Below are 15,123 nucleotides of genomic sequence, written 5' to 3'. Positions count from 1 at the left end.
AACAGCTGTCAGATGTCAGATATGCTCAGAAATTTGCCACAAGCTGAAGTGAACTCTGTGAAGAACATTAAGATTACAGAGGAACATACAAATATATCCCACCTCTTACATGCCCTCTTCCATTCCAAACACTTTAGTTAAAATACTCAGCTCATCACCGACCATCTCACGTGAGCAATAGTCAATACTGAAGAATGAAAAGCAACAGAAAAAAAAAAAGTAATGGACAGAGCAGGCTTCAAAATGATACATTTATTAAAACTAAACAAAGGACACAAGCTCCAATTAACTTAAAAATTATATATTGCATTATGGCAAACACAGGACCAGTATGCTCAGAGCGCAGACAATTTTTAACATGGGCTGAAATTCTTAAACCCAAAAGTAAACTTTTGAATACATACAAAGAACAGAATATTGGATCATTCTTTTAATTAAATATACCCAATAATTTCATATAAACAATTTGAAAGGATTTAAATACATGCTGAAGAAGCTAAAGTTCAAATGATTAGCAAGATATGCAGATAAAAAGTTCAAGAAGTATTTTGGAGTTGTATAAAAGGTACAGCTTCTTCCCCCAGACAAAGCCTATAGTGCAATACACCATCTTGTCAAGAGAGCATTCTCAATCTGCATGCAGTCCTGCTGACAAACCACCTATTAAATTGGTTTTCTGATACTTAACTTGCAGACTGACTTACTCAAATCTCAGTAAAAAACATCTTTTGTGATAAGTTGGAAATAAACACTTCAATAAAATAGGTCCTATAACCTGTTTTGATGGGGAAGAAGTCATACTTCACTTCCCTCCTGCTGCTATTTTAAGCTTTCCATATTATTTTTTAATTATTTTTTAGTTTTCCCCTTTGGATAGATTATAATCAAACTTTGACCCCACATGAATCTCGAAACAACTCCGACGATGGCTTTACTGATAACCCAACTCTGAGCTTACAGGCTTTGCCCATGTAAGTCACAACGTCACACAAATCTCATACATCTTTTAATTATTTAAACAAATATTTACATCTCCTGACTAAATATTCATCCAGGAATAAGTTCTGACCAGTTACTGTACACTTGGAAGTCATCCTTTCTCTGAAAGTACTGTGGCTTCTGGGTTTTTGGTCAACACAAAAGACAAAGCAGGTTACCTGAAGCCAGTCCACAAGCCACCAACCTGCTCACATTGCCTGACTCACGCGTACAGAGCTGTTTGTTAAGGTTCAAAACCAGGTAAGCATCAGCCACCAAGGGCTTCCTAAGCTTTTTAAGCTTGCAAAAGTCTTGATATCATTGGGTTTGCCTACTTGCAACATCAGAGCATGAGAAGAGAGATTTCCTGCAAAATGCCTCACTATGGTAGATGCGCACATCACATCTTTAGATAACGGGAAAACTGACATTAGTTTCTGAAGACAATGCATTTAAATGGATATACTGTGAACAATTAAAATTTCACAGTATGCCAAACTTCAAACCAGTCCAAAAGCTAAAAACGTTCAATAATACCGCAATTATTTTAACCTGTACATTCATCGTAACAGAAGAATTGGCTACTTATGGCTCCCTCCTTATTTAATCCACAGAAAGTTTAAGTGAATGGCAAACACAAGACATGACAAGCAACAATGTCTCCTGAACTCCTGAACGCTACATTCAGATAACATAATGTCTGGTGAATTAAAGCTGCATGAAACTTAAATCCGTAAAGCTTTGAAAACAGCTGCTTCTGCTACTTCCCTGTATAAACTTGTGTGCATTCAAATCCACACCATTCTTCAGCTTTTGCTACCGCATGAAAGCTAGCAGACCATTCTAGTTAGAATAACTTGATGACATTTCAGGAATGTTAAGTAAGATTGTTACATGCTGCTTGGCAATGGAAAATATGCAAATGGAAAATTTAGTGTACTTCAAAGTTTATTAATTCCCATCTGTTAACTTAGAGAATTTAGAAGTTTTAAAATTGTACTGTGACATTAGTTTTCTTCATGGATTTTCAGCTACAAAAATTGCACCTAGTGAAATCCAATCTTCAAAATTCAAAAACTAACTTTCATGTTAAAATCTCCAAGTAAATCCCATTTTATAAGAGAATAACTTGTTTGTTTAGGGGCACATTAATTGAAAAGCTTGTGTCAGATTGAAATGCCAGCTTTGTCAAAGCAATTCTACACAAAATAACGATGTTTAGAGGGATGGAACACCTCCCTAAGAGACAACTGAGCGAGCTGGGACTCTTCAGCTTGGAGAGGCTCGAGGGACATCTGATAGCAGCACTTACATTATCTAAATGAGGGCAGTAAGAAGGGGACAGACTCTTCAGTAGGGTCTGTTGTGACAAGACAAAGGAAAATGGCTTCAAACTAAATGAAGGGGGATCTAGATTGAAGAAAACGTGGTGCTTTTTTTTTTTTTTCTCCACAAGAGTAGTGAATCATTGGCAAAGGCTGCCCAAAGAGATGGTGGATACCCCATCCTCAGAGACACTCAAGATCAGGCTGGACGGGGCTCTGAGCACCTGGTCAAGCTGTAGCTGTCTCTGATCAGTGTAGAGGAGTTGGATAAGACAGCCTTTAAAGGTCCCTTCCAACTATGATTCTATAGTTACAGTAATTCTCAGGAAGATCAGTCACATCATTTACTGTAAGCAACCTTCCAAAATGTACAGAATATTAATCTAAGACATATTTAAACACTGACTCTGCTCTCTAGAGTTGTATTATACATACTATTGTACATCCTATTTTGGAAACAACTAAATACAATGGTCCATTATCTCCAAGATGGCCATGGTGCCCATGGAGCAGATGGAGTTGCTACTGCCTTGTCCAAACAGACCCAGGTGGATCAGCAGTACAAGGGCACAAACCTACTGCTTTTTGTGCATCCCCGGGGAGCAAGGATTTTTCAGCTTCTGGCATGGCCATTTGTCATATGTTATCCAGTCTTTTCAAATACAGGTATCTAAATGTTGCTTTTAAAGAAAAGGGATTCTTATGTCCAAAGTGGATAAACAGTACTGGATAAAGTTTCTGTCAAATCTGGCTTCTGCTAGAGCCACAACAGTAACATCCCAGTGTTTAGAATATCCATTAGGCTTTGAGCAAACTTTGTTACCTGCAGTCATTTGAAATATGCTGCTGAGCAACAGCTCCAGGGACTTGGTGATTGTATTGTTAAAATTGCCACAGCAGATGGACTTCCTGAACTGTAGCAAAGTTTTGGCATTTCAGTACAGGGAGTCACTGTATACCAAGTCTCCTACTTTGGATTTTACAATACCATTAAGGAATTATGGCCAAATCCAAAACAAACTTAGTTCAAGGCCAGGTTGGATGGGGTATTGGCCAGTGGGGGACAATCAGTCCATGGCAGGAGGTTGGAACTGGATGGTCTCTGAGGTCCCTTCCAACTCAAGCCATTCTATGATTCCATGACTATACAAGGCCCTGAGACTGTCCAAATGTTTTTTGTTCCACCAACTTCAAATGCATTTTTACAAATAATTTAGCCAAACTAGATAAATACCAAATGTAGAGTTATGCTGAAATACACCTGGGAGTCAATATTTTCTATGAAAATACACAACTACTATCAAAAGCACTAATTACAAACTGCCCTCCTCAATATTGCTGTGAACAGCACCATCATAAGATGTGTTCTCTATAGTGTACATAAAAATCAAGAATGTTCATGTAATTTAACTGGATGCAAAACGAAAGAAAAAAAAAAATCAGAACAGTGGGGTTAAGTCATACCTCTTGTATTTTATCACAAACTGTAAGAATCGGGGAAATTCAGGCTATAAGGAATTGTGAACATCCTACAGGTGGCATATTAGTTTTAAATCTTAAAAAAATTACTACTAAGGACAGACATTAATGAGTAAACTTTGATCTGAGTCAAAAGACTCAATCAATCAATTAGAAAGCAAAGTTGTAATCAAAACACTGCCAATTTCAGACATCACTTACTGACTGCACGGTCAGATGAAAGTATTTAAGTACTCTGAACGTACTTGGTTAGAGATGTTACACCTGAGATGACAACTGAGAGGTAAGAACTAGTTATGGTGTAAGTAATTGCCATATGAATAACAACAAACATGTCTCCATAACAGCATTTTAAAAAAAAAATATGTGACGAGATCACAACTGACATTTTCCCCTTACAATTAATTTCATTTTGCTATTTAGACAAACACATTATCTGAAACTGTTTGAAAGGCTCCTGTGATTCCAATGCTTTAGTAATTCATGGAACTCCGAGTAGAAGTGAGATGTTCTACTCCCTGGTCTTAATTTAAGGCACCCGTAAGAAGCAAACTTCATGGGAAGTTTCAGTTCTAGGGAAAAAATTAATCCTATTTTCCCTTCAAAAGAAAAGAAAACAAATGTATAAGTGATTAGAATGTCACATTCTCTGTCAGTGAGGCAACGGTTTGGTGATATTCAGCTTAAATAAAGCTCAACCTGAAGAGCTACTACTGAAGCCACAGAATCTGCACTAACAGATTACCAAAAAAAAAAAAAGTGATGTTGTGACAGAAGGGAAAATTTGTATTAAATTCTGCAAAAGCTAGAAGGTAGAAGCAGAGCAAGGTTGGGCCCCATGTAATGATGGAAGTAAATAAATTAGAAACATTTTTGGATCACTGTACCACAACAATGAGTGCAAATACAACATGATTTTGTGGGCAGGAACACTGCTGAAGCAGCATATTTTGTTTTCATCTGTATGGAATGACAATAAATCACTTCTTTGATGAACAGAAATTTCATTCCATATGTCAGAAAACGTATCTATAATTTATTACTAGTATCAGCTCAAAACACTTTCCATAATCACAAAAGCTCCAGTAATATGTAGCCATTAGACACGAAGATATACAGTTTTGGTTACAGTTGGGCTTTGCTTCAGATTCTGAAGCTTAATTCTTTACTTCTGCAGCTTCTTTATCGTGCTTTTCCTTTGCCTTCTCCTTTTCTTCCAGTTTTTCTTCTTTTTGAAGCAGTGCCATAATTTCAGCAACCTGGCTGGTGCCAATATCAACATCTTCTTTGTCTATCAATTCCACTACCTACACAAAGAGTGAATGAAATTCAGAATAACATTTTTATAACATAAGACATTTTCATATCTTAAACTGTTAAGAAAAAAAGGAGCCAGTTCCTCTCACATTCAAGAGTTGGGTTTTTTTTGCCAACATGAAATAAATTTCAAATCACAAGCAATGCCTCATACTTGGAATATTCAGAAGCTTTAGCACACAAAGCCATATTTTAGAACATTAGCAAGACATGTCCCTTTATTATATCACTTTCAACAGAAAGTTTCATTTCAGTATCTAATATTTTTGAAATCTAATATATTTTACTTAGATAGAATTTATTTCATATGCTTCACTTTATTGAGGAGGCCAACTAAAAAAGGCAGACATTTACAAAAAATGAAGTGGGTCTTTTGGAAAGCCAAATGAAAAAAAGGAGTTAGCAGGAGTTTCCAAATTCCTTTATAAAATTTCTTGTACAAAATAGTTCTTGACATAGCTCATGTTCTCAAAATTGCTCATTAGTATAACTCAGGAAGTTCATTTTTCCTGTATTGTTAAATGTAACTCAATGTAACAGTTGTTCAGACCAACAGTGGAGGCCATCATCACTGGACAACTTCAGTACGGGAAAAGAGTTTTAAAAACTTGATTACTATATTTTTTAGCTGGCCATTCTGTATCGAGTAGGAAAGTTACTTGCGAGGAAATAAGTTTCAAGACATCTCTAAAATAGAAAAGAAACAAGAAAACAAAAGGAGAACACAGGAGACAACCTGAGAAAACTGCAAAATGAGAAAAAAGGATGAAAAAGAAAAAAAGGTTAAGAAGAGGTATGTGATACTCTACTTTCAGATAAGGAATTCAATAGTCACCAAGTATAAAATGCCTCTCAAAAGCATTAAGACATTACTTCAAAAGGAGCAGAAATGGACATAACAGCCAAATTATCTAGCAGTAGAAGTATCAGCTGGTAACTGTAAAACATACATAATCTGACTTCAGTCATTTACAATGAATCTAAAGAGCAAAACGATGGTCTGATGTCTTTCAACCATAGGAAATAAGTCATAATCAAATATTTAAGGTATACATCTGTGGTATTACTGAAGTCTAATACATAAAGTAGCTCTTTCAAAACTTCTTTCCATCCTCCCTTCCATTTGTAAGTAGCATAACGAAATTACCCTACACAACGTGTAAATATATACAATATATATACACAAACATTTTTTTTTATATAATGTTTTTCACACACACACACACACACACACACACACACCTTTACACATGCAAGTAAAACCTACAGCTTTAAAGGTAATGGAGGTAACAGACATAGGATAAGAATCATCATCCCCCTCTGAAACAGCCACACAAATTCTAAAGATGACAAGAATCTCTCCTTGATGCCACTGAAGTTTCTGGAAGTGTACTGTAAATAGACAGCATCAAGTTCTTTTGCAATTCTTGCAAAAAACATTAATATGAATTTAAGTCAGGACTGTCATAGGCACAACATTTGAAGAATTCCTAAGTTTATTTTCTTCAAATACTCCACAGACTTACCTTAACAACGTTATCTATATCAATTTTGCCATCTTTGTTTTCATCTAGTGCCTCTGCAATCCTCGTTAGTTTCTCCTCTGGAATCTTCTGGATTTGTTTCATTGCATTAATTAGCTCAGCAATACTGATGAGATTCTCCCTAAAGAGGAAGCACAATCTGTATATGGCAAACAGTTACTCCAAAGGAGTTAAAGTCACAAAAGACAAGCATTGAAAGTCACTATGTTGCAGGTAACTTGTAAAATAATAAATAATCATTTATAATCCTGAACAGAATGCAAAAAAGCATTTACAATTAAACATTGCTTAAGTTAATCATTTTCACTTACAAAAAATCATTGAATGGCTTGGGCTGGAAGATCACCCTTGAAGATCACCTAGCTCCAAACTCCAGCCACGGGCAGCGTTGCCACTCACTAAGATCAGGTTGCCCAGAACTACTACAGATTGAGTTTTTCTCCCAAAGACATTCATTACATTAAGTACAATGACATCTAGGGCAAACAGTTGCTATATTTTATTTTTAATTTACAAATTAAGATGGTTTTGATTAACAACTCCCTGTAGCACCTTTCACATGGCCTCCTCAATCTTATACAAAATCTGAAACGAATGACTGCTTCCCCTGGGGACTGGAAGAAAACAGTCTGGATGGAACTGAAACAAAATCTTTATTTTTGTTTGGGTTATGTTTTTTGGAAGCTGAGAAGCAAATGAACTAGATGAATACTGCATTTACAAACACAGATTGAAAAATTCTGTCACAGTTTATCTGCATCTCAGTACTCATAACAAGTAACATATGACTGTGAAACACATGATTGCTTGAAAGACCCTCCCGTAACATCAACACTTCTACAGGTCTTCATAAGTTACATCTGAAATGAAAATTGTTACATTTCATTTAAGTTTCTTATTGTAATTAAGTCTTCAGAAAGGAGCCATGTAAAACTATTTCTATTTCCTTTAAATGTCCTAACATTTCTCTTCAAAGAGTTACCTCCTTACACCTGACAAAATGGATTTTATTGCCATTTCCCCCCCCACCCCCCAATACGTTCACTACTGAAGCAGAACAAACAAAAATATGCTCAAAACTGTTGCATACTGTTTAAATTAATGACACAAGGCACACTCACTGCCTGAGTAGCATTACTGAAGGCGTGATTTCACCTGCATCATCATTAGGCCTACATGCATGAAAAAGATGGGGTTCTGAAAATCGGGGTGTCAAACATATACAATCAGGCTAGCATCTAAGGAATTTATACCTGTTGCCTTTCCACCCTTATTTCAACCATATTTGACATATTTCAGAAAGAACATTCAGTGCTCTCAAGTCACTTACCCAGCAGCAGGAGGACTATCACCTCTATCAAGCTTTACATCCACTGTCCTTTGATTCGTCTCTAACTCATTAATAATTTTGTCTATCTGACCAATCATCCTGTTCACTCTTTTGGTCAGTCGCTTGCTCGCCTTTGATTCTTCCACTACTTCTTCCTGGCCAGCTTTAGAAAGCTCCTTTATTTCTTGCAAGTCCTAGAAGAAATGGTCAGGAAGAAAAACTTTTTGCAGGTCTGAGTTCTCAATGACACTGCAGTCTAAGAGATAAGTATTTCAAGACAGGTGCCCCTTGTAAACGAAATCTAAATGATGATATACAAAGCCAAAGTGAAATCAGAACCAACTCTTAACACTGTAGCCATTTTCATAAATTCTTTAACTGGTATTTGCCACAGTCATAGAATCACCAAGGATTGGAAAAACCCTACAAGATCATCCAGTCCAACCATCCACTGATCACCAATAGTTCTCACTAAACCATGTCCCTCGACACGTCTGAATGTTCTTTACCACCTTCCTGGGCAGCCCATTCCAGCACCCAGACACAACCTTCAAGAGATTGAATACAATCCCAATTAACTTAAGGCATCTAAAATACTGACATTATGTTTGATAAGAAAGAACTGCAGCATGTTCAGCACCTGTTATTCTGGTCACACTGTGAATAAGAGTAGGAACAGGAACTACTCCAATGATTTTAACTACTTGTTTAACGTGTTTAAAGCCTAAAACTCTGCACTGTCCTCTAAAGCAGTATAAGACTCAGCTAACAAATACAAGCTAACAGACATCCAAGTAGGATAATCTTTAACTACGTAGCTCATTTATTCTAAATCTGAACAAGAACAGATTTTCTTGTTTTGGTATTAAAAATGGTATTATTATTACCATTTTTTAAGAAATCTCACCTCGTTATATTCCTGGATATCACCCTTCAATTCCTCAAGCTCCTCCTTTTCCTTTGTTAGCGATTTCTTCTGTTCCTGCAGCTTGCTACAAGCATCACTCAGCATGTCAATCTCCTCCTTAGTTATTTCCTCACCCTGTAACAGAAAATATACATAAATTAGTGAGAGACATGTGTGATTTCCCTAATAAAATAAAATAAATTCACTAGATAGAAAGGACACACTTCAGATTCTTCGTCCATGTTCAGAGCCAACACAGTATAGACTGGCATTGTGAACTTCACACAGAAATCATAAATACTGAGAATTAGCTTGCCATAGTACTGTTTAAGCATGTTAGTATCAAGTTCAGGTACTATGATTCATTACAAGGGTTTTGGCTATTTGAAATCCTGTACATTGTTGTCTCATTAAAAAAAGAAATGTTTTACCTCCTTCTCTACTGAATGGAAAACCTGAATAACTGAGAAATGACTCAGGCATCACATACAGGAAATACTCATCACACAAGATTTTGCGGAGCAAAGTTCAGGATGTTGAGCTGAAACAAAATCTTCAATATCTTTTCTAATAATATGGATGAACATTCAAAGTTTGCAAAGTCTATATTGAAATGTTGAGAAAAAAATTGAATCCCCAACAGAATACATCAAAAATACAATTTCAAGAATGATTCATTAAAAATGCTAAAATCCCATGACAGCAGATCCAGCTAGTGTATTACATAAATCCTACCCAGATACCAGCTTTTGTTCTGAAGGAAAAAGCTCTGAAAAGACGTATAAGCACAGTACAGAAAGACACATGTAAACAAGGATGCAATAAACAAATAGAATGATGATATACTTCCAAGAAACTAACACAGAACTTCACAGACTACTTACAGGCCCTTCAACAGCTCAGTTTCACTATACTGCTACCTATACAGACATCAACCTCGCTTCTGATTTTAAGTGCAAAACAACAAAAACCCTCACCCCCAAAAAACACCTCGACTATCAGAAAGTAGCTGTTTGAAAAATTCCTCTGCCACAAATAAAATTAAACAATTTCAAGAAATCAGTTGTTTAATATTCACTCCCTCCCCCCTTGTAACAGACAACATGGCATACTAATGTGAAAAAATAGTCTGAAGCAAAATGTTTAGTTCCCTTAATTATTCAACCTCGAACAATCTTTCGGTACTCCTCAGATGCTGCTACCATTAGAACCTGCTTATTAATCAAATAATGTTATGCTAATAACAGATAATGACGCTGCCCAGGAAAAACAGAAGACAGTACAATATTGATGTATCCTGTAAAATATTGAGGTACACTGTTTAACACTTTTTAATTAATGACCTCTGTAATGGTACAGCTGAAACACGTTGAACAACATATTAAAGAAATGGCAGGAAAGTACACTAAAAACATTTTTATAGTGTACATACAAGTACACACATCTGTTTAAGAGAAGTCAATCAAGACCTAGCACAGACTAGTTCAAACTTTGGAAAGTCTAGTTCCTTACTGAATGCTTTAGTCCTATCTGTACCCTTCAAAAGGAAAAAAGCCACTCACCTTTACCTACTCATGTCCACACCTTCCTCATGTTAAGTACAAACATCCATAGACCCATCATGGTTACAGCCAGTACAAATGCCCCCACAAAATAAGCATATTAGTTTCAGTAATAGAGACAAAGGAGATACTGAATTTTTTATGAGCCAGTTTCAGTTGTTACACTAGTGATTAACAATTTGCAGTCACATTACCTTAATGCCTTCCAGAATGGGTGCTGTATCTTTCAATGTTTCCATATCTGCTTTCGCCAGCTCTTGTTTGCTGCCCATAGCCACCTGACTTTCTTTAACTTGCAGAACAGCTGGTTCAAGATCTACTGCTGATTCCACTTCTTTCTAAATTTGACAGACCCAAAAAGTTCAATTAAAACAAAGATAGCATTATCTTTATTAGCACCAGCAAAGAATGGTTTCCTAAAATACAAGTAATTGCCAAAGGAGATGCAGACATTTTTATAACACTAAAAACTTTCAACATATTGAGTGGTTTCATACTAAAATGCCCAACTGCACTTAATGGACCATGCCTGTGAGCACATAAGGCTTAAGGCATGCAATAAGCCAGGCCAGCAGCTTTTATGCTCAAGCATTATACCAATGATACTACCTAATGAAAAAAAAAAAAAAAAAAAAGCCAAAAAGTAAGAACAATCATAATTTACACTAAGGAAAAATACAATGAGAAAACCAGCCCAAAAAGTTAAAAAACAAAGCAAACACAAGCCTCTTACTCTCTTGAGAGTTGAAGGTTTCCTCTTATCACTCTGATTAAGAAGAATCACAGATACATAAGACAGGTAGCATTTGGGGTTTCACACTGAACCCTCCTATGCTGCATTTTGTTTTAATATTTTTCCACGTTTTCCATAAGTGGATTTAAAGTCTGGTTTCTTGCAGACAACACTCAAAACAGAGACAATCACTCAAAACATGCTAATTTTACACCACTTACATTTATTTCTCAGTAGCTGAGAACAGAACTTACCACAGCTGCAACCTGAAGAGTTTCTTTGGCTTTCTCTGCAGCTTCAGATATTCTTTCCATCTCTTTTTCCTCATTCTCTTTTCTGATGGCTTCTTCTTCCTGAAGCGTTGCCTCCAGTCGTGCTTTGTTATCTACTTTTTCACCTTCAACTTCTGCCACTTTGACTTGAGCTTCTTTGGCCTAAAGGTAATGCAAGAAGTATACAAAAGTCTCTGTGTGTTGATATATGCAAAAAAATTCAAATATCATTGAGACAGGTAGTATAGGAATGCTAATGAATACAGTTGAAATTGCAAAAAGTTCTTATTTTTTCCATTTTTCAGAAAAAAAATTCTCTTTGAAAATAAGAATTTTCTATTCTGAAAATGGGATCTGTTCTTCATTCTCTCAAGAGCACCAATATATTTTTTTTCAAATAGTCTCTCTCTACACAACATTGACATACTCATCATAAAACACTGAATTAAATGCATTTCTTGAACTTGTCTGTACTACAAGTTTCATTTTTGCCATTTCTAATTTGCAGTTTCTAATTCTGTCTACATGCTATGTAAGTTTGGTTTATGGCCTCTATGTTGAGGAACTAAATTAGTATGTTAAATGCACAGAGATGCACAGAATTCTTAGTAGTACGTTATACAGTAGAATAGGAATTGCATAAATGAAAGTTCAGTATGTTCACTCAGAGACTGAAACATTCTGAGAACTCTATCAGAGAAAAAAATCAGTCTTGAAGAGATCAAAAAGTAAACAGTTGTGCACCCATTTTCAATTACTAGCTGAGTTTAACACTGAATACGGTTTTCATAAGGTAAACGAAGAAAAACAGTTCTTTAGTTTACTATACTTATTGGAGGACCACATATTTGAAAACCCCATAAAACGTTCTGTTTCTGAATTACAAGAAACAGAACTAATTTTAATGTTTATTTTTAAGTGATAACTCCCTTCCATTATGATAGAAAAGAAAGAACTCCCATTAAAAAAATAAAACAAATCCCACTAGTGAAAGTGATTTATTTCAGTAGACCTCTTTCTTCCACAAACCAAAAGTCTGAACAGTAACACTGGAAAAATAACTCAGAAAAGAACACATGGTGAAACAAAAATGCAAGTCTTGCAAAGAAGATAAGGTAATTCTATCCACACGCTATTTTTAGACAAAGCCAGATTCATATAAGCAACTGAGCAAACCATGATAGTTTCTAGTGCCAAAAGGAAACTAGTAAAGTCAAGAGAGATATCCCAGTCTGCCATGTCTCATACTTAACTTTCAAAAAAATTTTAAGAAAGTATTGCCCTAAAAAGCCTAAAAAGGAAATGTTGAATTCTCATTTTTTTGACATAACAATAAAACCTTACAAACTTCCAAGTTAATGCAGTATTTCAACCATAACAGAATCTCACTTATGAACATTTCCACCTCTGTTCTTCATGAAGCAGAAAATTGCAATCACTTTCACCCTTCATTCTTAAATATGGCCTGAGAAATCCCATCCCTATGTGAGACTGAATTCATCTAGAACAACCACCAATATTCAGAATAAAAAAAAAAAATCCATATAGTAATTAAAACTTCACATCCATCTCTTATTAACCCTAACTAACATAGCAGTACAGAGCCTACAAACACTTCACCTCAGCACCTTTGTATTGCCTACAGCATAACTAGGTATAAGTGCATGCTGTACTTTCCTACACTACTACTCTCTCCCCTTGTGCAACAAAATGCTGCCTTTCATTTGCCTTATCAAACCCATCCACAGCCCATTTCTATGTTTTAACATCATCCATGTAAACCTCTCCCTCCTCCACCTCTCCTTTTTTCTCTTTTTTTTTTTTTTTTTTTTTAAGCTTTTCAAGGAAAGGAAAGAGACCAAGAACATCTACTGTTCTAAACAGATTTTCAGTGACTGTACTGCAAGTTAGTTACAGATAGTATAAATCACACTTACAACACTCTCTGGTAGTGTCTGAAGTGTTGTTTTGAGCTGATCAGCTGGAGAAAGCGTGTCTGGAAGATACATGGCCCTGGATAAAATGAGCAATGAAGTAGGGATTTCCTGGTTCAAATGCAGATCTAGCCACTACAAATGAAATACATAAAACAAAAGCCTTCAGCATTTTGAAGTCTTTCTCTTCTCATAAATCAACACATCATATAAAAAAAGTGCAAACATTTTTTTTTAACCTCTAGTTATTGATAAATATCCTAATACAGGAACTATAGGCTGTAACAGTAAAGAAATACAGGGATTTCATTGAGAAAGTATCTGAAGAAGAGAAGAATATGTTTTTTCATATGCATCTTCTTCTGAATCAGGTAACCAAAAGATAAGATTTCTTTCCTCCGAAATTTACCAGGAGAAACACACTTCATAGATTAATAGCAATAATTCACAAGACAAAGAGGCATAAGTGAAAACATATTTTGAATGTTTAAACATCATGAAAACATCACGACCCAGCTAAAAATCAGAAGTGTACCACTATTATGTACTTACAGGGAACACATGACAAAAGCTTATTAAGAAGACTATTTTAGCCAAGTCTTTAATGAGAGGAGAATTAAAATGGTTTTGTCAGAATGATAACAAAAAAAAATCATAGTTAGCAATTAAGTCTGTGTATACAGTCTTGCAAAAACATACCTGCTTAAGCTGTTCCTTGAGACGCTCTTCTGTCACACCAAGGGCTCTCATTCCTCGTGCACGACACGCTGCCTGCAGTTCTTTAACAGTCAGGGTGTCAACTCCTTCTTCAGCAATCATCTTCACAAAACACAGAATAAACTTCAATATGTAACTGCTCAAATCTGAAGAATCACCAGTGCACACTCACAAGCCTGCCTGCATTTTTACAACAGCCACTAGAGGCTGCTGTGGTAACACAAAGCAGCCTCCACTATTCATAAGACAGAAGCGAACATTACACTGCTGTCCAAGCCTTTTTGTTGCAAGTTAGCTCAAAACAAGGAGGAAAATGCCTAGAAAAACTATGTACACACACACACACACACACACACACTTTTCTCTTCTTACACATAAACAGTATTAACAAGTATATATCTAGAATGACTCACTTTGTCATCTGCTTTTATACTTCTCAACCTCATTGTCAGCTGGAAGCGAAGAAAGTTATTTGTCCCAATTGACTGAAGTTCCAGCAATTTACAAAGTGCCACCAACTGAGGCCTGGTTAGATTGTCCAGAGTCAACTCATCTTCAAATAGTTTTGAGAACCTCAGGATCTCCTCATTACTGGGTCTTTCACCAGTCTCCCTGATCTGTAAGAACAGTAGAGATACAAAAAGCTTTTCAAAACAAGTCTCAGAATTGAGCATTATTTTGAACAGTAAAAACTGTTTTCACTTGTCAGGTACTTTGCATCAGTTTTGCTAACAGGAAATGGGACAAAAGGAAGTCATGGCAGAATTTTTGTTTCAAGAAGTACTTGCTTCCTATAAAAGGAAAAAGAATGGTATTGGTGATATTAACAGTTTCCAACAGCAATGTGTAATATACATGGCTAGAAAAACCAACAATTAGATGCATGTGTACACTAATGAGTACTCTCTCTGAAGTGGCACTGCCTTGAGATAACTCAAAATATCTGAGAGGATAAACAGTAGCTACAGGAGTCACATGGGCATGTGCACTTTCTGGCACCGTACTTAGTAAACACAAAAGCACAT

At 36.0% G+C, this 15,123-nt stretch overlaps 1 protein-coding gene across 2 annotated transcripts in view; it reads right to left on the bottom strand.

Annotated features, from left to right (window-relative positions):
* Positions 1–232: 232 nt before the first annotated feature.
* The window catches only part of LETM1 (leucine zipper and EF-hand containing transmembrane protein 1), a 28,224-nt gene continuing 13,333 nt past the window's right edge, over positions 233–15,123 (bottom strand). The window contains exons 6-14 of one of the 2 annotated variants that reach the window (XM_085223621.1): positions 14,512–14,715; positions 14,081–14,200; positions 13,385–13,516; positions 11,430–11,609; positions 10,637–10,780; positions 8,881–9,015; positions 7,974–8,167; positions 6,626–6,782; positions 233–5,089 (exon numbers count right to left, since the gene is read on the bottom strand). In XM_085223621.1, coding sequence (XP_085079747.1) covers positions 4,940–5,089; positions 6,626–6,782; positions 7,974–8,167; positions 8,881–9,015; positions 10,637–10,780; positions 11,430–11,609; positions 13,385–13,516; positions 14,081–14,200; positions 14,512–14,715 — 1,416 coding nt within the window. In that variant the 3' untranslated portion in view covers positions 233–4,939. The remainder of the gene's footprint in view (positions 5,090–6,625; positions 6,783–7,973; positions 8,168–8,880; positions 9,016–10,636; positions 10,781–11,429; positions 11,610–13,384; positions 13,517–14,080; positions 14,201–14,511; positions 14,716–15,123) is intronic. The other variant, XM_085223622.1, reaches the window with a different exon arrangement.

This window comes from Meleagris gallopavo, chromosome 4 (genome assembly GCF_905368555.1).
Source record: "Meleagris gallopavo chromosome 4, MGAL_WU_HG_1.1, whole genome shotgun sequence".
Lineage (NCBI taxonomy): Eukaryota > Metazoa > Chordata > Aves > Galliformes > Phasianidae > Meleagris > Meleagris gallopavo.
This window is presented reverse-complemented; position numbering and strand designations above follow the sequence as displayed.